The sequence below is a fragment of the Triplophysa rosa genome, linkage group LG14 (genome assembly GCF_024868665.1).
Source record: "Triplophysa rosa linkage group LG14, Trosa_1v2, whole genome shotgun sequence".
Taxonomy (NCBI): Eukaryota; Metazoa; Chordata; class Actinopteri; order Cypriniformes; family Nemacheilidae; genus Triplophysa; species Triplophysa rosa.
The window spans coordinates 21807486-21830655 of record NC_079903.1 but is presented as its reverse complement, the minus strand read 5'-3'; the positions used below and the strand labels follow the sequence as shown (position 1 = coordinate 21830655).

Genomic DNA, 23170 nt, shown 5'->3' with positions numbered 1-23170 from the left:
AAAACAAGATTTTTTGAGAAATGTCTAAATAGTTTTGTGTCCAACGTTTTTGGTTACAAACGTTCTTCAAAATTTCTTTTATTGTCTTCTGCACAAGAAAGAAAGTCAGACGTGTTTAAAATGACATGAGTGATGAAGACATTTTTATTTTACTATTTAGACTGGTCTTTCTTTTTACACTCTTAGATCTAAAAGTTTGATTCTTTATAGAAGGCGAAATATTTTACAGTTTGTATTTATTTTTTCCCTTTAGATGCCACACCAGTCACAAAACAATCTTTCAGCTCAGCAGAACACATTTCGGATTGCTCCTTGGAAATAAAGTAATATATCTGCACACTTCTGTCATCCATTCTCTTGCAGATACATCCAGAACTCCCAACCCTATCTGAACAACATGACCGCAGTGGGCTGCGTTCTAGCGCTGGCTGCCGTCTTTCCCCTGGGCATCGATGGCTTGCATGTTCATAGATCACAATTCCCAGTTGTCTGCCAGGTAGCTCGCTGTGTTTTCACTTTTTCTTTCTTCCTATCTCATTGAGCCTTGACCTCAGGGCACTGTGATGATTTGTTATAACCCTGTGAGAGAATGCTTGCTCTGTAGAAATGAATTCTTTTTCTTATCACTTTTTTTTGTCTCTCTCATTCTCTCAGTTTCGCCTGTGGCTACTAGGGCTCGGCTTCAGTTTAGCCTATGGCAGCATGTTCACTAAGATCTGGTGGGTTCACACTGTGTTCACTAAAAAAGATGAGAAAAAAGAGAAAAGGAAGGTAAGTTGGACCGGGGTTGGCACAAATGTTCAAGGAACCTAAACAGTCATCATTTACTCACCACCGCGTTCCCGGCCTGTATGACTTAATTTCATCTTTAGACCTTGTATTAAGTTACTTATCATTTAAAGGAACAGTTCACCCAAAATTAAAAATTCTGGCTTCATTTACTCGCCCTCGAGTTGTTCCAAATCTCTATAATTGTTTTTGTTCTGATGAAAACAGAGAAAGATATTTGGAAGAATGCTTGTAACCAGACAGTTCTTGGCCACCATTGACTACCAGAAAAATGACAATGGGAGTCATTCTCCCATTGTCCCTACATTCTTCAAAATATCTTCTTTTGTGTTCAACAGAACAAAGAAAATTCTAAAGCAATTTTTCCTACTACAGTAGTCAACGGTGGCCAAGAACTGTTTGGTAACAAGCATTCTTCCAAATATCTTTCTCTGTGTTCGTCAGAACAAATAAACGTATACAGATTTGGAACAACTTGAGGATGAGTAAATGAAGACATTTTTGTTTTTGGGTGAACTGTTCCTTTAAATAATTTTCAGTTCCCCCTACTAACACAAGTCAAAATAGTTCACTTTCTTTCTTGGTTCGGAAACTCTGCAGCATCTGTGCCCATTTACTCTAATAGTAAGAAAAATATCAGCTTACATTTTTTGTGTTCCACAAAAATATAAAATGAAATCGAAACATTGCAACCAAGCCACCTAACTGGCAGCTAACGGCGTAAATTTTGGTTGAACTATCTGTTTCACCACTGGGGGCAGCGTTTGAAAAAAACGATGGTTTTGTGATTCCGTTTGGTGATGGCAGTGATACAGAAATGAGTGATGATAGGGCCATACGCATTGCGCACATCCTCACAGTTCTTTGAACTTTGCACAATCGGCACATCGACAAAAAGAGCGAAGCACTCGTGCCGTTTGTTCAGCGTTATCTACTGCATGTTAAAGAATCCCACACAGCTGACTCTGCAACATTAGATGAGGTTTCCCAGCGTGAAATAGGGGCGAATCTTAGATCACAGACCTCTTCTTCTTTCTATCTCACGTGTTCTTCATAACTATCCATTTCACCGCTGCGCAACACAAACCCACACTGACACATTTCGAGCGCGCTATTAGCATGTCGACACGTGTTCGGTCTGATCCCATGTCCTGAAGCGAAAAGAAACGGCATCAGGGAAAACCTAAGACCTCATCAAACGACGACCAGATTACCCCAACTATAGCAAATCTATGAATATGGATGAGCATTAAGCGTCTTTTTCTTTTATCCGACCTTCAGGGGGCTTTAATATTCAAGTGCTCTGCACAACGAATCAGGGTGACTTTCAACTCTCCCGATGTCCGTAATGGGGCAATTTGCCTAAGTGGTTCGACAGCACTTGAAGAAAGTTTAGTGCTTAGGCGATATGTGCTACAAGCAGTGCTCTCGGGTCATTTCGGTGAATGAGGAAGAGGAGAAAATGTGCTGTAAAGCTCCGTTCTATCCCATTTTTCCAGTCTGGGGGCCTGCAGGGAGCTCGCGGCCACGGATTAATGGAGGAATGGGAACTGAAAATAACTTTATATTTGTAACACATGTTTGCTGATGATTGGCGTTCCACCCTCCAGTTACCCAGCATGCATTGGGATATACAGTATGTGACTGTTATGGTGTCAAAGCAATTTAGTCTTTAGCTTGACAGAAATATAAACGTGATTCAGAACAGCATCTTAAAGGCACAGGCTCTCTCAAAAAAAAGATTTAACTTTACATTCAAAATTTCTGTCATTATTTAGTCACATTTATATTTCTTTAAAAAAACATTGTTTTCGTTGAATGTGTGACCACATCTAAACGTGGCTTTTATTTTGACATTTACTGTGGTGACATCATGTCTTTTTGTTTTCTGCAGCACTTGGAACCGTGGAAGCTGTACGCGACCGTCGCTGTTCTGCTCGCTATTGATGTCCTCTCTTTGCTTATCTGGCAGATCGTGGACCCATTGCACATCACCGTCGAGGTCTGGCGACCCACTCTAAATTTTTGTCGTTGTTGTTACAGTGATTTTATGACGCGGCTCCTTTGAGATGCCTTCGAAGGCCTTTTTTGCAGAGCAAGCTCATGAAAATAGGTGTTAATTTTAAAGGATTGTAGTGCTGTGCACCTCTGCAATGACCTCAATCTCTGTCCGTTAAAGTGCGCGCTCTCTCTCTCTCTCTCTCTCTTGTTTTTCACCCTAAGCAGAAGTTCACTAAAGAAGCTCCAAAAGTAGATCTAGATGTGTTGATTCAGCCTCTTCTTGAGCATTGCAGTTCAGAAAAGATGAACACGTGGCTTGGTGTGTATCCAGTACTTGTCTTCTTGCTCTCTCACTTTATGCATCTCTCTCTTCATTCCTGTTTCTCTATACTTAGATCACACTAGTGGTGTTCGCATCACTTTTACTATTGGTTGTGCTTAGGGATTTGTTTTTAATCTTCACGTATTGCTCATTATAAGGTTCACATTTAAAACTGTTCAATATTTAGGAGTTATTTTGGTATCCGACTACTTCTCACTTTGGACTTTATTAATTCAATGCGTCTCAGAAATGTAAATGAATAATTTGTTGAATGCTGGAATCCCTGCTCCCATTGATTTGATTCCCTGATGACTGACACACAGTCTCTCTCTCTCACTATCTCTCTCTTCCTGCTCTGACTTCACATCAGAGCGCCGCAGTGTAAAATTACATTTTGTGGGTCAGAGCACAGGTCTGTATCTCATAGACCGACTTTCAATACTGTACAGGAGGATAATATTACAGAGGAAGAACCTTTCCTGAACTCAATATAAGATTAAAGTCTACTAATATGGTCCATTTCCTCTCTTTCACTTCCCTGTTCTCCTTATTTCTCTCCTTTATTCATTCATTTAATTTTTTGGAATTTTTTGGGAAAAAGTGCATTACATTGTACAATGCATTACAAGTGTATTACATTGTATAGTCAAATAGTGTTTCAACAAACAACATAGTTCCAAAATGTCCCCCATTTTGTATTTTATGTTCGTAGCAAGTAGATTGTATCAATTTAAATGTTTTTTATGGTTCCAAAGTCAACTACCTTAAAATGTTACGCACCGAGATTTTAAGTCATTTTCGAACACATTGCAATTCAGTCTAATTAATATAAAAAAAAAATGACTTGTTCGACTTGACAGTTATTCTGAACTATTCGTAATTTTTTTATTTGATTAAATACTAGTCTTACATTAAATGCTCACCAATACTGCTACTGTATACAGTATAACGTGGAAGTGGCGGCTTAAACCTTTGAATGCATTCACCGTGACTAATGAATATTCGCCCTTAGGTGTGGTGTTTGGCTACAAGGGTCTTCTCTTGCTGTTGGGAATCTTTCTGGCCTACGAGACCAAGTCCATCTCCACGGAGAAGATTAATGACCACAGAGCAGTTGGCATGGCCATCTACAACGTAGCTGTAAGTCTTTCTCCCGGCTCGTTCTATTTTCACTGCATGTAATGTTCTCTCATGTGGTGACAGCGCGTGATGTGCAAATTGGTGAAATTCATGAGACTGTTGTAATATTTCATATACAATATATGTGACCCAGTCTGTGAAAATAAGTCCCAAAATCTCATTTTGAGATGAGCATCAAAGTTTGATTTCAACCATTAGTTTCACTATGATTTCAATTTTTGACATCACCTTACTCAGTCAATATTAAAGATGTCAAGATTACATTTTGACAGAATTAACTTTTACATGATATAGACATTGAAAAACAGGATACTTTAAACTAACTTGATTAAATTATGGACCGTGGTTCCACACAACAGAAATATGTTGTCTCTACTCAAATCCTTAATGTATGTTGAACTAAACTGAACTGAGTAAACTTAAACAACCATGTCCGGTTAACTTGAATCAATTAAGTTCATCCTATTAAAAGTATTTAAGTAGAGATAACTTGTTTCATTTTTTTATTAAAGCGACTTAAAATCTGGTTAGCAGGTCCTCAACCCAAGCACATGCTCTACACTTTACCACAATGGTAACCCCCCAAAAACATAAACATACCAAAAATCCCCATTTCATCATTTTGATAAAAGATGTAAAAAACAACATTTTATTGCAACTTTTACTCTCCCTATTCAGCCCCGTGCGTAGCATGATGGGAAGTGGAAATCCTGTTCCTAGTTTCTATAACGCTACTTTAATGCAACTAAATTCATTTATGTATACGTAAAATAATTGTGTTGGGTTAACTTGATTTATTTAAGTACATTGAACAAGAATCAAATATTGTTTTGATCTACCTGATCGAAACATGTTAATTTAAAATGTAAACATTTAGTTAAGCCGAAGCATTACTGTTTTTAACCAATTTAACACAATGCAATTGTGTTTGAACATAAAACCTAATACAATGGTGTTAAAACAAAATTAATTGTTTAAATAAAGTGAACAGTATCGTAAAATCTTTTTTTTGTCGGTTTCATCGGATGCACATGCCTGGACTGAATTTTTTTTCATATTTAATTTATATTAATATTAATATATATTCATCTTTTATTATATATTAATTGTATTCAATTACATTAAAACTACTCAACAGTTATAGATTCTTTGCTTTTCTGCCTGCAGTTAAGTTTGGGCCACGTAACCTTTATTTATGTTGTTGCCGCTGAAACCGTCTATAGGATGATTTTATGTAGAAAACAGTAATCACAGAAAATGACTTTAGCTGAGTTTGGGTCACATATATATACACGGTGGGCCCAAAAATCTGAGACTCTATCCAAAGTTGGTATTTGTAATAAAACAAAAAGTAAACCAATTCTGCACTGTTTCAAGGCTATTTCTAGGTCACAGATTAAACATAAGCAGATGTGTTCCATTAAAACATGTTAAAGGGACAGTTCATCCAAAAATGAAAATTCTGTCATCATTTATTCACCCTCATGTAATTTCATACCTGTATAAATGACTTTGTTCAGATGAACACAGAGAAAGATATTTGTAAGAATGTTTGTCATTTTCAGTACCGGGACATCATTGACTACTGTGGTAGGAAGAAAGGTGCCCGAGAACTCTTTGTATTCCTAAATTCTTCAAAATATCTGTTCAACAGAACGAAACATTTTTTTCCTACATGGTTCCCAAACTGTCATTTGGGGAAGGTCACTTGGCTGTTGCGGTGCATTACACTTAAAACAGTTTATTCCTATGAGTAAAAATGTTTGTTGGTGTACGTGTTTTTGTGCTTGGACACTGAACGACGTCCCAGAATTTAAAATAGCTAACATTCTTCCAAATATCTTTCTCTGTGTTCATCAGAACAAAGAAATGTATACAGGTTTGAAACAAACTAAGGGTGAGTAAATGATGACAGGTTTTTCATTTTTGCATGAACTGTCCCTTTAAATCCATTCCTTTACTGTATATTTAAATGAGTGTCTACTGTAAAACAATCCTTACACTATTGAGACTTACTGTGATAAGTAAATGTTCTTCTGTAATGTAACCGCGTCTATTTTTATAAAGAAAACATGTTGCCTGTGCTGTTTTTAGCCCTTTTCTGAATGAGGCGTTGATTGCTGTGGCTTTGTGCCGCTCCGAGTCGCTTGCAAACAGTTTGATTCCGCCAATAACTCCAAGTGCTTTGCTGGAGGATTTGCATAATTGCAGCCATTTGCTAAAACTCAGACTAAAACATCTTAATGAGGAAACAAGAAACACTTCACAGGAAACGTGAACACGATCTCAGCTTTGCCTCGGTCCTACAGCTGTTTAAAATAACATCAAATGAAATCCCAGCATGCACAGCAGCGCGTGCTGTTCGGTGTCAGCGTAACACCCCTCCCTTTGAAGCTTCTCGAGTCAATCAACAAAAACAAACAGATTGGGAAGAAAAGTCACAAATGAGATCTAATTTAATATCTTAGTTAGTTAGGTATTGTACACAGCATTGAGTCAGACACAATAGTAAAATTGAATTTCGGATGTTTTGCTGGATGTGCGTTTCCATCAGAAATAGTATTGTCTGACTGAATAGACCAGAGTCAGCTCCAGTGCTTTAGAGGTCAAAGTTATAATAGAGTTTATTGGGGCTCTAGATATTGTTATTGCTCCGTGCTATTACTGTGTAGGATTGTCTTGGGCAGTTAATAGACAGAATTTTCCTGCAGTGTTCGCAAGATATGACTTCTACTTTGTCATAGAAGAGAATCTCTGTACTTTCATCTTTTTCAATTGCTCTCCTCTCCGTCCTTCAGTTTTCTTTTCAGAATGTCTGTATAATCTTTCACCTCTTAATATCTTCTGTTCCGTGTGCTCTGGATTTTTTCTTAAGGGTAATTTCTGCCCTCTAGTGGTGGTGCCTGTTAAGTGCACTAAGCCGAGGAAAATATGGTCTGAGTCTGAAACCTAAGGCAACTTTTTGCTGCCTAGTTAGTTTGCCTTCAGAACCGTAACTGATTTGAGAACGCCTTTTTAAATTCCAATACAAATTCATAATTAGAATTTTAAAATGAAATGTTAATTGCGTAGAATTGTAATTAAATGTTTGAATAGCAATGAAATAAGAACTTTTTCAATATGAATTAAGCATAAACCATATTATCATAACACATTACGATCCTTTTAAGAAACATCCCATGATATTAATAAAAATATTTGAAATGCTACGTTCAGATATAAAAAACGGGTTTCTATAGCATCATAATTGAAAAAAGTGACATATTAGTTTATTAGTTTACATCTTTTGATTGCTTCGTCAGATGCCGTTTTAATCTTTCAAGCTGTTAGAATTGCGTACAAAGGATTTATCAGGCACATTTGAACGTTTATTTCATTTCTCTCTGCAGGTGCTGTGTATGATAACTGCTCCGGTGACCATGATCCTCTCCTCTCAGCAGGATGCTTCATTTGCATTCGCGTCTCTGGCCATCATCTTCTCTGTTTACATCACTCTCGTGGTTCTTTTTGTGCCTAAGGTCTGTGCACCCACACTACGCCCATGAACGTTCTACCACTTCCACATTCATGTCTTTATGGGGTCACTAGTTTCTCATTCGGGTCTTTCCCTTTACACAGTTTCATTGCTGTTTGGTGAAGTTATGTTTCGGTCTGAATAAGAGTCTTGTTTTGTTTCCTGAGAAGAGTGAAGTGACCTTTGTTTACAAAATGTTTCATAGTTCATTGATTTTTTCATTATGTATTTTAGATTGTTATTATACAGCTTTCTATAATACGTTATTTGCATCGACGGTTCATTTTTATAGGAAAAATATGTTGTACGTAGCTGTGCTAGTTTCATGTTTCTTATATTGCTCCATGATTATTCCTGATATTGATTCCTCTTTGTTTTCTTTGAATAACTTTCTATTTCAGTTACAAAGAAATACATCAAACACTCAAGCAGAGTCAACAAATTCTCACATCCTTAAATATTTTTATCGCATATCGGTCATTCATTTTCAGTACAATGTACAATGTACAGAATCAGAATTTGATTCAAGAGTATTTTTTTGTTTGTTAAATGTTCACATTGTCTTCTTGAAATTGCCCTCTTGAAACGATCTTATTGGTTGTTTCTGCAGATACGTCGTTTGATCACCCGTGGCGAGTGGCAGTCAGAACAGCAGGACACGCTAAAAACCGGATCCTCCACAAACAACAACGAAGACGAGAAGTCACGCCAGCTAGAGCGCGAGAACAGGGAACTCCAGAAGATCATACAAGAGGCACGTGTCTTTCTCTCTTTTTCCATCCGTCACTTCCTTCCTCTGCCCATCTGTACACAGCCTGTGTGGTGATAATTAACATTAGAAAAGACTAAGAAATGAATGAGATCCCAGAAATCTGCTGGAGAGATTATAAGCATCCTTGTATTTTAATATTTGAATCGTTTACTCACCCTCATGTCATTCCAAACCTGTATGACTTTGTTCTGCAGAACACCACAGAAGATATTTTGAAGAACGCTGGTAACCAGACAACAATGACCCTCGTTGGCTTGCACAAAACCAGACATTTCTCAAAATATCTTTCACTTTCATTGTTTTTTGTCCATACATTAGAAGTGAATGGGTGCCGACGCTGTTCGATTATCAACATTCCTCAAAATATCTTCATATAAGTCATGCAGGTTTGAAATGACATTAGGGTGAATAAATGATGACAGATTTTTCATTTTTGGGTGAACTATACCTTTAAGCAAAATGTAAGTACCAAAAAGTAGTAGCATGTGATATGACTCATGCTCTGTATTTTAAGATTCATGATGAAACCAAAGCTGACTTTGTATGAGGAGCAGCCCAAAATGACATGACAGTAAATGATGACAGAATTGTTATTAATGGTCTCCAAAAATCATTTTTCACACAGAAGGAGGAAAGAGTGACAGATCTTCGGAATCAACTCGCGGAACGTCAAGCCTTGCGTTCTCGCAGACCCACGTCCGTCCAAAATCAGAACCAAAATCACAGCGTTCCTTCCACTCAGACGGTCCCGCCAGGCTACACAGACCAACAGTCTCTGCCTTCATCCTTCTCCAATTCCTCCAACCTCTACCAGGGCGAAGGCAAACTGAGCCGAAACAACTGCCACAACAGCCGGTTGCCCCTCCTGTACAAATGATTCAAGGCTCCTGATTGGACGAATCTCGAGAAAGCAAGTAGTGTCTGTTAACCTGTAGTTTATTTTTAAGTTGACTTACCTTTTGGCTTCCTGACATTCCTTGTGACTTCCTAATTGTTTACTTTTTGAGTTACAAAAACATATTCATGGAAATACTTTTACTAAAACTACACGAAGTCTGTGTTGCACAAATATCATATTTAATTTATAGGTGTATATAATTAACCAATGATGTCAGTAAACAGGAGTCCATTAGTCAAACTTATCAACAGCCTTTGTAGGTTGGACGGTGCTAATTCAAAGAATCCGAGCGATTGAGTTTAGTGTCAGATAGAAGAGCGTCCGTTCGTTTGTGTTCTGCCGTTATTTTGCCCTTGAGCATAACACCTACATCGCTTAACATTTGAAAAGACGAGCCGAGTGTCACTTTAATGAGAATCGTGCGACAGAGGGTAACAGATGCTCTTTCTCATCCGGCTCACAATAGAAAGGTTTTAGCCGAAGCTGCGATTAACTTCTGAAGGTATCTGACCTGAATCTGGTCGATACTCTGTTTTCTTTTAATAATGTTCCTCCTCAAATCCTTACGGCTGTGTGCCAGGGTCTTTTTTGCATTATACTTTACAATTGCAATCCCTGGGATCGAACCCATGACGTTGGCGTTGCTAACGCCATGCTCTAACCACTGAGCCACATATGACATGAAATAAAAAAATTTTGCTTATACGATCATGGTGGGAAATAGTCCTGATAAGTTCATCACTAATAACATGTTGCTTGTCAGATCGGTTGTGTTTTGTGAGTCACAGTTTCTGTGGCTTTCGCACTTTGCAGGCCAGATTTGTCATCACCGAGCCAACAACTCTATTTTATTACAAGTTATATGAGGAAGATTTGCTTTGTGAGAACTCCATGTTGTACTTCATATGAAGAGTTTGGTTCCAAAACAAGATAACATAAATCATGTTTTTTTTATTGTGCATTCTAATAAATATCAATCAAACTGCATTTGGTTTGTTTTGATTTAAGCCATAATAACACAAAAATTACAGCTAACTAACACAATAAAAATATGATTTTTTTTAAAAACAATGAACTCATTTTGGAACCAAACTCTTCATATATAGGCCTATAGGAAAAATTAAGAGACCATTCCAATTTGTAATTTAATCAGCATTTCTAGATGTATTGCAGTCATTCCAGTCCAGTGTCTGTTGGATTTCAACAAAATCAAACCTTAGGAGTGACAAAGTCCTCCAACAGCAATGTGAAAGACTGACAGCATGACAAGACGCATTAAAACTGTGATGCAAATTGAGGTAATCACATAACAAATCATTTTTGAACTTTTCCTAAATACATGTACAAATAATACTGTTGTATTGCTTAAAAGTGTATATAAACTTGTTTTCTTTATTTAAGGTCTGAAAAATACAGAGCATCTTTTCTGCTATTTTCACCTGTTTCTCCAGTTTTCGTTTTCTGCAAATAAATGCAAATAGAAACAATATTTTTATTTGAAATTTAGGAGGAATATTGTTAGTAGTTCACGGAATTAAACACAATGATCATTACCTAAACACATACCTATAAATCGTAAATTCAGAAAAAACGGAAATCATTTTGAAATGGTCTACTAATTTCCCCCGCGGCTGTAGATATTTCTGTAAACACTGTTGCTGAATTCTAACCGATGCCTAGATCCTACAGATCATTCCTGGTCTGTGCAATACATTTATTTTTACTTTTATTTACATCTTTTTATTTTAAAATAATGTTGTACCTCTTACAAATGGGAGTATACACATGTAATCTACAGCAGTAGTCCTCACCTGGTTTAGTTAAACACAGATTTAACTGTACATTGGACATTATTGACTGAACACAATATCAAACCTGTAATCGTCATTTAATGGGTCATATTTTCGATGACCTAGTTCATGGTTTTCAAGGATGATGGCATGTCAAACAACCTGCCTATGTAAGCATCTACCTAATATGGCTAAATTCTGCCAAGTAACAAATGAATTTGAGCCATATTGAGTTTCATGGCCTCATGGAAACAGCAACAAAGTATGGAAAGTGTTTTTTCTCTTCTTTTGAAGTTATAAAGCTTGGTTATTTTTCTATTCTAAATGCATAAATACATAGTTAATTGCATTTTAGTATTCGCGTTCAACCTTTTCTTACGTTTTTCTGTACCCCTGACCGATGCGATCAGAGCAGGCTTGAGAAGTGACTATTCATTTGCATTGTATAATTTGTACAGTAAATGTACACAAAAACACACAATGTATGATCAATGTCTTTTGTACGATTTCAAAATCACGTTGACGGTCATTTTGTTGCATTTAAACGGATAAATTTGATTCGTGGAAGCTTTACCAATAATTGTTTTATTCTTCTTAAAAACAATTTGACACCAGAATTTATGAACACTGTCACAATTGCATAATTCATAACTACTATGACTGGTTCACAAATGCCCAGACTCGCTCTTCTTGTATTTTTGCAGTTACGGGTTGAGTCAAGAATTTTGTACTTGTGGACAATCTCTATCTATATTTACATTTATTGCAATACTGTTGCGATTACTAATATCCTTTTTCTTTTCTTCTGGTAAGACAATCACATACTATTTTACTATGTTTACACAAGAATACAATATTTGGATTTGTTTTTCAGACAGAACTGTGCATTAATGCATGTTTCATTGTTGTATCTGTATCACTGAAAAGTACTCATGTATAAACTATCAAGTAACAAGCAATGATTCATTTGACAAGAGTAGTAGGCTAAAGCACATTGTTTTCCCTCTAGTATACTAAGCATTCTAGTAATGTAGCTCAGGGTGTGTGACTATATACTGTATAACACTTGACACACTGTAAAAGTACAATCTGTAATTACTGAAACAGTGCCTTTTGTACTCATTGGAGGGAGTGGATCTGCCATTGTAGAGATCTGGGCGGAGTCACCATTGACATGTGAGGGTTGCTATGATAAGGCACTTATTTCTGAAGGCCGTGTACAGTTGCAGCAATTACGGATTTCCCTTTTAAATGTACTGTTTCTTGTCAGGTGTGTGCACTATACCATGAGGCATTTTTTAATACTTCCAGATGTCTGTAAGTCATGTAATTGAGTCCCTTGTGATTTTGGAAATGAAGCAATGAATCTATTATGTATGCTTTAGAAAGTTTCTCTAAATATGCAAACGTTCTGGATGTCAACATTCAATAAACTCATTATTTTGCACTGAGAGTACTGTCGAGCTGTTTTCTGAAGCACCACTCATCTCGTACAATAACAGATGCACTACCATACAAATTAGCAGAGGTGGACGAAGTACACAACTTCCTTACTTGAGTGAAAGTACAGATACTACTGGTCAAAGATTACTCCACTACAAGTAAAAGTTGTAAAGACAGATTCTTACTTAAGTAAAAGTACAGAAGTACGTGCTTTTAAAAGTACTCAAGTATTAAAAGTAAATTTCCTTTATGTCAGTTGTGCATTGTTTTATTGTCGTATACCTTATGCCTCTGAAGCAACCTACTGAATACACTGAGTAGCTCACAGTATCAGTTGTATTAAAGGAGTAGTTCACTTCAAAATTTGCCCCCATTGACTTTCCATAGTAGTTTTTATTCCTACTATGGAAAGTCAATGGGGGCAAATTTTGCAGTGAGCAACTCCTTTAAGAGCTTTATATGTTTAGCACATATATGTTTAGTTTAGATATAATCCTGTATGATCATTTAGCCTAATTATCCTCATTAGCCCCCTAGGCCTATGTATTTATGAGCAGTGTTCTTTTATTTTGTATATTCCCTTAACCAGTTTTAGCAGCAATTTACCAGTAAGTAATAAGGTTCTTGTAAATAGTAAAGTGTAGAAGCCATGTGTTTGTTGGATTTATTACCATTTGTATTACCATAATTTAACTACAAACATACTGTAAACTATAGCTAGTATAATGAACTATGTTCATTATATGTTTAGTTGCTGTGGTTTTACTAAAGATTATTAATTGGAGTATGGTTCCTATATATAGAAAATGGTAAATATGTGGATACTGTGGTTTTACTGCAAATACCATCCCTGCTGAAAAAAACAATGAATTTTTGAATTAGAATGAGATTTTTAAATTAAATTCCTCTTTGTAGTGTGTTTTGGGTTTTATTCCAATAGGATTTACCATCCCATCAATAGAATCCATCACATACAACTAGACAACAAGTATCCATAGTACAAGTCCCATTATAACCATTAAATCCATTACATTTTCTGTTGTATTTTGGGCAGGGTTCTATTGTTTTTATTTCAACAGGAATACTTCAACTATAGTTACTTCAGTAAAAACATCATTCATTCTCCAAATCGCTTTAAATGATATAGCAGCAGATCAGAAGTTAACACGCACGTGTAGCTCAAGGTGTATGTGATGCTTATTTACCGTTTAGCCGTTATGCCGATCATTTTCATGACAATGTTTCTACGATCTTTGACTGATCGTAACCCACAGATGATTACACCACACTTTAACATGTGCCTTTTTCGTCTTTTAATGTTCTATTTGCCTTTTTAGAGCGCTATCAACGATGTAGCAGCGCCTACGTTTACATTAGTTTAGCGGGGAAGATCCCAGAGTTGCCAGATTTGCGTTAAAAAAATCTGCCAAATGGCCATTCAAAGCTTGCCGGAAAACCGCGAGCTTAGAAAAACTGAAATACTTGGCAACAGTAAAAGGTCCTGGCAGATCGCAAGCCAGATAAATTGCGCACACAGGAAACCCCGCTGCATAGAAACCATTTTCTACTTTTGGACCTTTTTATAAATGTAGTGGAGTAAAAAGTATGATATTTGTCTTTCAAATGTAGTGAAGTTAAAGTACAAGTACTCAGAAAAAATAATACTCAAGTAAAGTACAGATACTCAAAAAGTGTACTTAAGTACAGTACTCAGGTAAATTTACTTCGTTACTCTCCACCACTGGGTAAGTCACATGACTGAAACATTTTAGTGAGCCCCATATAGACTGTTTCATCGGCCGGGCGCGCGCGCCTGACCCCCAGTTAACTTGTGGTTTGTGTTTGGCTAGTCACTAGTGTATAATAATATAACTATTTATATTTAATTTAATTCATGTTAATATTAATTTGTATTATTATTTTACTGTGTAATAATTGTATTAAATAAACGATTTGTTGAATTTTGTTGTATGTTCATTTTATTAAAAAAAAAAACAATTTGTTGAATGGGTCCTGTAGTTCGGTTGCATTTAAAGAAACCGTATGGTACATTGACATCTAGCGGTTGAGCTTGGTATCGCAGTCTAAATTCAAAATGTTGGAGAGACAAGTTTAGCCAAGTAACGGTTTTTCTCGGTTTCTTTTGATTGTTATCAGAAATAATCTACAGGCACGCTATTGTTTGTGAATGTGTATCGGAAGTTCAGTTGGGGGTCACAAAAGTGATTTATGTTGTTAAGATGAAACCGCCTATATTTATAATTATAGGGATACCTTTCATGCAACTCTAACCATAATTCAATTCACAATGCAAACACTCCAAAGAATGTTTTTGAAGAATCGTCATCAATGTAATCTACATAGTTGGTTGATGTTGACAGCCTGTCGCCCTGCAGAAGCTTAAAGACAGCGCCGAGATAGATTGTGCTGTACGTCATCTCATTCTCTCCTGATTGGCAGATAGAATGGCCTGAATCCTGCAGTGGCATTTGTCCACCCATTGTATCTGAATACCGCATGATATTGTGGCTTAGGAACTTCTGCGTTTCACCATCTTCACCCACTTTGCACGGTACACCATAGGCCACCTGGCTGTACACGAAATAAAGGCCATCAGCCGGAATGCGAATCTTGTTGTCAATCAGTTCAAGGCCGCCCTGCTCGAAGGACTGCTGCCCACCGCTCACCCACTTCAGTGACTTTAGAGTTTGATTTAGCTCACCTGTGAAGAGAATTGAAAAATGTTTCAGAAGATGACCCCAGGCGCTTAGCAGCTTATATTACTAGTATTGTATTAATACTCTAGGTCCTATAGGAAAAGCAAGCAAGATAATGTTTGATAAAATGCTAACAACTGTCCACCTCTGTCTGTTTTCCCTTTAACAAGCTGGTATTTTTTAGAATCTGGTGAACTCCAAAATGCCCCACTTTACCAACCTAACTGAATTCAGTCTCTTGAAATGAGAACCCATGATTGGTGTACACAGAAGTCAAAGACACAGGTTGAGATGAACTCACCGTGTAAATGAATGGCAGCCTTTGTGCGCTCAGCGATTTACTGTAGGACTTGTCCATGCTCTGTTGAAAAGAGGATTGGGATCAGTTTCACATGTTGCCAGTCATAGCAACAGGAGTAATTAATCATTTTATAATCACTATGCCATAGGTATTTTGTTGTTAATTTTTTGCCTGTTCGCCTTGTTTGTTTTCAGAATTGTGATATGACCATCATTAAATGTGTTGCACTATGTGTTGTTACTGATGTTACTAAATATAATGCTTAAAGAGTACATAACATGAGATCATGAAAATTACATTTGTGTGTAATGTTGGCGTGTTTGAAAGTAAGCAGTCTGCCAAGTTGTAAATCCGAAGGTGAATGAATAAGAAAGTTATGGGCTTGGAAAAAAGGGAGTCGACTCTGAATCACGCAAACAAGTCGTCACTAGTCAGATTTGCGAACCGCCGCGGATTTACGTCACTACATATAGTCCCCGCCTACGTTTAGCTAGGACTGCCCGCGAAAACTTCACTCTTCTCCCCCAAACACTGTAGCTCGTGAGCCTCATTCGTGGTAGACCAATCACAGCAGACTAGACCATCTGACCAATCACATCAGACTAGGCTAGCGGAAAGGAGGGGATTAGACAGATGAATCGCGGAACGAATCATGTGAGAGTCAGTCGAGAAGTGAGGTAAGAATAACTGCCTATTATTACGAAATAATAGTGTTTTTACACCATAAACTTGTTGTTGGACACTCCATAAACCAAAGTAGGACCTTAAAAATCCCTAGTTATGTACTCTTTAAAACATAATACAATGCTGGGAACATTATTTACCTGATGGCGTGCTGATTTGTTCTGCAGACAAAATCTGTATCTCCATGTTGTCCTGTTTCTGTAAGACATCAGAAGTTTATTTATAGCTTGTCATGCATCGAGACCCCACAATTAGTTCATGTTCTTTAATAATTGTTACTTACCACACTAAAGTTTCGCTCTTACCATTAAATGCCAGGCAAAGAAGACAGAAGCCGCTACGGAGAGGTAGAGGAAGACGATTACAGCAAACGTCTTCCATATCCAACTTCGAGAGGACTTAACCTGTATGGGTACCACAGTTTTCAGACACTCCACGCCAGCCTTTAGATCTACAGTTGTTTCGTATTTTGCCATGGTGTTATTTTTCTTAGATGTGTTCCTTTTAGTGATGAATTTGTTCCTGAAATTCTCTGCTTGCTTTCCAATTCATATATGATAAAAAGGGGAAACTCCAATGCTGCCAGTGCACAGCCAATCTGAGGAACAGAGGTTGGGTTCAAAAGGGAAAGAACACCACCAGTTTACAAACCCCAATGCTATACAATATACGCCTCTCTGCATGCAAACTTTTACTGTAAATAAATTAGTTTTACATAAAAAGCAATGAGTTATGCTCATTGATCGATTGTCTGTGTCAAGCACAGATTATCCTGTACACTGGACATGCGTACGACCTAACACAGTTTCAAACCTAAAATCCACATTTAATGTAGTCTAGGTCACATTTTCTGTTTCCTTGACTCATGAAACAACCTGGCTATGTTAGCATTTACCTGACATGGCTAAATTAAGGTGTTTTTAAGGTGTGTTTTATGTCATAGAATAAAACGTGAAAATATTTAGAGGTTTTGGTTATTACAGACCTTATTTCGGGAGATTTACCAAAAACCCCATAGACTTTGGAGCGATGGAACGGGATTTTGCATACAAAATACGTCCCCTGAGCGGTCTGTGCTTGTTTAACCAATCAGAAAGCTTAATCATCACACACGTTTGCTGCCAGCCAATCATGTTGCACAGGCACCTCTCTGAGGCGGGGTCTAGGAGAGGATGCGTGTGTTCTCATTTTTTTTAAAATCCTTTATTATGATTTATGATTGTGTGTTCTCATTTGTGTTCTTCTGGTGGAAGTTAGCAAAATAGGCAGCTAATGTTTTTTTTACCAAGCCTTTACATTTTTTCAGGGCCTTTAAAATAAGTTTAAAGCAAAGAGTTGAAAAATAAGAGAGCTCGTACATCGGAAAGTGGCTTCAGGTAGAGAAAAGTATTAAGTTACATTTTGATAAAAATATATTGCAATTCTGTAACTTAGTTGAATAAAAGGCATTTATCAAAACAATTTAACCCCATGAATCCTTACGTTTATTTTGGGTTGCCAAATAACGTTCAGCGAATACAATAGTCGCTAAATAGATACAAAGAGACAAAACGTATAGTGGACGCATCTGCAAATAGACGTTGCGTTTGCCTGAGATTAACTTTACCTTTGTGAATGTGTTTAAATTTTAGATTGGCCAACTGCCAGTGTCATGGGAATGGTTTTAAAGTCATTTTTATCCCTTGTGTCGAAACGAACTACTCCTCAATCTGATAATAATAATAATCGTATGAGTGTGTTGAATAAATGAGTCCCATTTATTTCTAAGAGGTGTTTGTGCATGTGCAAATTTTCTTTTGGTGTGCTGGACTGGCGCTGCGCAGACCGATCGGCGTATGACATCAAAGTGCCGCGGGAGCGATGAGGAAAAAACAGATTTCTCGCGGTACTTTGATGTCATACTGCAGTCGGTCTGCGCAGCACCACATGAAGTCCAACACACCTTTCTTGTCCAGCAGAGGTCGGTTTAGCCCACGCACGCCCTACATCACAGCTCTCCTCCCTTCCGAGTGCAACCGAAACAGTGATGCAACCCTGTACATTCTATGGTCGGGTTGTTTGTTTTAAGAGCACTTGGGAGGAAGCAGTAGGTGTTTGTGAGGTGTTGTCATTTTTTGTCAAATAAAAGGAAGTTCGACATTAGGAGGTTACAGAAGTAGAGTCACATGCTGGAATGTAAAAATACCCACTGTGTTCATGTGTCCCATCACATGAAGTTTGTTCTTCTTTTTGAGAGGACATGAATGCCTTACAGCTGTTCGGAATGGGATTAACACGTTTTAGTTTATTGAGGATCTTCACTGTCAGCATGTCAAATTCACAAAGGAATGCCAAAAACTTTCAGATAAAGAACAATACATTCATTTTTAAAATCATAGCATATACACTTATACTTAATAAATAGTTAAATAAAACAACGAGAACAAATAAATACACATAAAAGTTATAAATAAATCTACGCACTAAAACAACATCGTTCTTCGAACGTTCACATCCCTCCATTATTTCTACAACGAAATAAGATGATACACGTATTAGCATACATTTTAAATAAAACGTAAGAGGTGTAGTGCCTGTAGTATACAGCTCATGACTGGGTACATAGTACCCGATGCATGGCCCTCTCAATGCATCTTTTGCGTTTTAGATCCAAAACGTATGTTGTGATGCAATAAGGATACTTATGATTATAAGGATACCTTTAAACAGATGCCCTGAGAACATTCTTTCAAAGTTGTACCACAAAAGTCTTGGTGGCATCCGTGTTTGTAAAACAGGTCATGCATCTACTCTAACCATGATTCACTTCACAATGCAAACACTCCAAAGAATGTTTTTGAAGAATCGTCATCAATGTAATCTACATAGTTGGTTGATGTTGACAGCCTGTCGCCCTGCAGAAGCTTAAAGACAGCGCCGAGATAGATTGTGCTGTACGTCATCTCATTCTCTCCTGATTGGCAGATAGAATGGCCTGAATCCTGCAGTGGCATTTGTCCACCCATTTCATCCGAAATCCGCAAGATATTGTGGCTTAGGAACTTCTGCGTTTCACCATCTTCACCCACTTTGCACGGTACACCATAGGCCACCTGGCTGTACACGAAATAAAGGCCATCAGCCGGAATGCGAATATTGTTGTCAATCAGTTCAAGGCCGCCCTGCTCGAAGGACTGATCCACACCGCTGACCCACTTCAGTGACTTTTCACCTACACCACCTGGGAAAAGAGAAGGTAAATGTTTTAGATGATGTTCCAAGGCACTTAGCTTGTCATAAAATGTTTGCCACCTAAAATATGGGAGTTTGTAAGTGGGCTTCCTGTTTTTTGGGGTGTTGTGGTTAATCATCAAGGTCTTTTTTAACAAAATACTGTATGCTATGATAAAATCATGGTTAAACTGTTTTTGGAGCTTCCCCGCCTTTCGCCTACAAGCCCACAGCCGAGCCATATCTACGTAAGGGCTCTTTATATTACGAGGATTGTATTACTACTCTAGGAAAACCGAATAAGCAAATGTTTGATAAAAACCCACGGTTGCATTCCTGTGCTAACAAATGTCCACCTCTGTATTTTCCCCCTTTAACAAGCTGGGATTTTTCCAGATCTGATTAGGTCCCACTTTACTAACATGACTAAACTCAGTCTCCTGAAATGACGTATTGTGAGATGGTGCTGCACACAGAAGTCAAAGACACAGGTTGAGATGAACTCACCATGTAAATGAATGGCAGCCTTTGTGCGCTCAGCGATTTGATGTAGGACTTTTACATGCTCTGTTGAAAAGAGGATTGGGATCAGTTTCACACGTTGCCAGTCATTCTACATCTAACACAAGATACCATTTGAATTCCACTTTTGTTGTCTAGTTACTTTATTTGGCCGTTTGCCTGGTTAAGAATGACATTTTTGTCCAGTTGCTGTTTTGGCTTTGGTATAGCATTGATGTGCTAAGAGATTGAGCCTTCAAGACTTTTGATAAATATAATGATTGAAAATGTAGTAGGGAATAATATTATTTACCTGATGGCGTGCCGATTTGTTCCCCAGACAAGATCGGATTCTCGCTTTTGTTCTGTTTCCTGTCCTGTAAGATACATTCAAGTGTATTTATAGCATTGACCTCATAAGTAAATCTCACTATTAGAAGTACTTCAATAATTGTTGCTTCCCACACTAAAGTTTCGCTCTTACCGTCAAATGACAGGCAAAGAAGACTGAAGCCGCCGCACAGAGGCCGAGGAAGACGATTACAGCAAACGTTTTCCATATCCAACTTCGAGAAGACTTGACTGGTAGAGGTACCACAGTTTTCTGATAGACACCCTGCACGTCAGCCTCTAGATCTACTATGGTTGTTTCGTATTTCGCCATGCTGTTACTTCTCTTAGATGTGACCCTTTTAGTGCGATATTTGTTTCTGAAATGCTCTGCTAGCCTTTCGAGTTATATCATGTAAAAAGGGGAAACTCCAGTGATGTCAGTGTTCAGCTGTCTGAGGAACAGAGGTTGGTTTGACAAAGGGAAAGAACACCTCCAGCTTACAAACACCAACTTTCCACCCACACACACCACACTGCTATGCTATCACACAACTCTCCATGAAATGTTTAAATTTTGCGTGATGTAAAAAGTAATGGGATAAATAATGGGATAAAATTAACCAACATTATTGCATTTGATTATGCTCAACAAGTCATTAGTTAATCTTCCTTAAGTAGTTACAAATGGCATAAAATGTTTTGCTTTATTTTTATACACCATACACATTTATATTTAAATTTGAAATATGCCATTAATCTTAGTATACTCTACGATTTGTAAATACGCAAAACGATGGTTTAGTAAAGCAATTTCGTAATCTTTCATATAGCGGTATCTCTTCACTGACTTCACAATACAGCCTGATAAACCGGCTGGGTGGTGAATGTGCCACAGATACTTTCAGTTTCGGGCTGGTGATGTAATGACAGTCCATTACTTGACCTGTATACAGCTGACACACTTCCTTTTCGGAGATTCCACCCTTTGAAATTCTTCTGGCTTTTACAGTGTTGTTTTTGTTTTCCCTCTCCTTTTCACTCTCGTGCTCTCCCTCTCTCTTTAAAACATTATCTCACACTCGCTTTCTTTCGTCAAAGAGAAAATCAGGTGTGTTATTAAAGTGAAATTGTGAATGCGTATTTTAAGTTGAGACTCGTACAGGCTTTCTGATGTGAGACACAATTGATACATTTTAAGGAAGACACAAGTGTTCTTCCAAGTATAGTGCTGTTTTTATAGTTCATACGTTTCTAATCTACATAAGATCGGTGTATTTTTTGATAGTGTATTTTGTCCAATTTGGGCTGTTCTATGTGCCTGTCCTAATTTGCCCAAGTTGGCAGCAAAATCTTTTTGTTTCCTGCCCTCAAAACATGAAAAAAGGAAATGCATGACACCATAGCCCTCCATATATCCTCATCACTAAACAAGGCCTGTTAGCTCATCCCTCTCTTACTTACAGCATCCTGTTTGTTTGTTCCCAGTTAGTCATGAGTTGAAGCTGCGTTTGATGCTTTTTGGAAAGATTTTTACATTAAGAATAGAATAGGTACAGTATATACACCCAGGATTGCACCATCTGACTCTACAATATGTGTCTATTGCTTTATTCCTAATGTTGCCTAATTAGGGAAATGCAATGGAAAGTGTTTACTTGTTAAGTTTCCTTTTATCGCCCAACTTTGAAGCTGATTTTGTTGAGGATCTGACTCCCCGGGCCTTGTATGTTGTTTCTGATGCAATGATGCGTTATATGTCAACAAGAAGTGATATTTATCAGGTTTTGTTCTGTATTTGCGAGGTTGCATGACATTTACGGCAAGTGATGTGGGTCTATGTGTGGGATTTAAAAGGTTTGTTCACCAAAGAAGGTGACAAACAATCATTACGGTAGGATTTGCATTCAGCAGTGGCAACAAACAACCCACCGGGTCTTTTTTGCTTTAGATAGCTGGTTATCAGGTTAATGACATCAGTGCAGACATGATGATTAGATCGTCTATATTTGGTTGTAAAATCAGCTTTGTTCTTAAAATATATCAATTTAGTTCATTTACAGTAAATATGACAATTGTGTCATCGATTACTGACTGTCATGATGTTTGAAACCTGTATATGACCTGCTTTTATTTGTGGACCATTTTGTACAGTAAAAAAAATGGAGACCGGTTGGGTTGAAGTCCAAAAAAGGAGTTATACTGGCTTAGAATGAAATACAAACACAGGGCAGAGATGATGATCATTGTGTTAAAGGGACAATTCGCCCAATCATTTATTCACCCTCAAGTTGTTCCAAATCTGTATACATTTCTTTGTTTTGATGAAAAGTAGGAAAATAGTAGGAAAAATGACAATGGTTTTTTGACATTCTTCAAAATATCTTCTTTTGTGTTCAACAAAACAAAGAAATTTACAAAGACACTTTTCCTATGGTAGTCAAGAACTGTTTGGTTACAAGCATTCTTCCAAATACCTTTCTCCGTGTTCATCAGAACAAAGAAATTTACACCGATTTAGAACAACTCGAAGGTGAGAAAATGATGACAGAATTTTCATTTTTGGGTGAACTGTTCCTTTAAATGCTAGGCCTAGAGTAACAAATCATTGAAAGTTTTATTGCACCATCATTTTATAAGATTTGTATATCAGTAATAAAGATCAGGAAACCGCATTTAAAGACACAGCTTTTTCTGTCAAAAAAAGGTCATAGTGGTAAAATATCTGCAGTGTAATCTTAGGGCACTTCAGGTGCTC

General features: G+C 37.4%; 3 protein-coding genes across 3 annotated transcripts in view; 1 reads left to right on the top strand and 2 right to left on the bottom strand.

The window, feature by feature from the left end:
• Positions 1 to 12842, top strand: part of gabbr1a (gamma-aminobutyric acid (GABA) B receptor, 1a) — a 39360-nt gene extending 26518 nt beyond the window's left edge. The window contains exons 17-24 of the mRNA XM_057351159.1: positions 364 to 496; positions 655 to 771; positions 2684 to 2791; positions 3016 to 3109; positions 4125 to 4252; positions 7642 to 7770; positions 8377 to 8520; positions 9164 to 12842. Of these exons, the coding sequence (XP_057207142.1) occupies positions 364 to 496; positions 655 to 771; positions 2684 to 2791; positions 3016 to 3109; positions 4125 to 4252; positions 7642 to 7770; positions 8377 to 8520; positions 9164 to 9415 (1105 nt within the window). The 3' untranslated portion in view covers positions 9416 to 12842. The remainder of the gene's footprint in view (positions 1 to 363; positions 497 to 654; positions 772 to 2683; positions 2792 to 3015; positions 3110 to 4124; positions 4253 to 7641; positions 7771 to 8376; positions 8521 to 9163) is intronic.
• Positions 12843 to 13082: 240 nt separating this feature from the next.
• On the bottom strand, positions 13083 to 17419 carry LOC130564920 (tumor necrosis factor-like). Its single transcript, XM_057351380.1, is given in 4 exon segments — positions 13083 to 15391; positions 15688 to 15747; positions 16512 to 16569; positions 16677 to 17419. Coding segments are annotated over 4 exon segments (708 nt in total). The 5' UTR covers positions 16848 to 17419; the 3' UTR covers positions 13083 to 14972.
• Positions 17420 to 18641: 1222 nt separating this feature from the next.
• Positions 18642 to 20804, bottom strand: tnfb (tumor necrosis factor b (TNF superfamily, member 2)). Its single transcript, XM_057351421.1, has 4 exons — positions 20567 to 20804; positions 20396 to 20459; positions 20089 to 20148; positions 18642 to 19591 (listed from the first exon to the last, which is right to left on the bottom strand). The coding sequence occupies exons 1-4, from the start codon at positions 20744 to 20746 to the stop codon at positions 19179 to 19181; spliced, it is 717 nt and encodes a 238-aa protein (XP_057207404.1). The 5' UTR covers positions 20747 to 20804; the 3' UTR covers positions 18642 to 19178.
• Positions 20805 to 23170: the final 2366 nt, after the last annotated feature.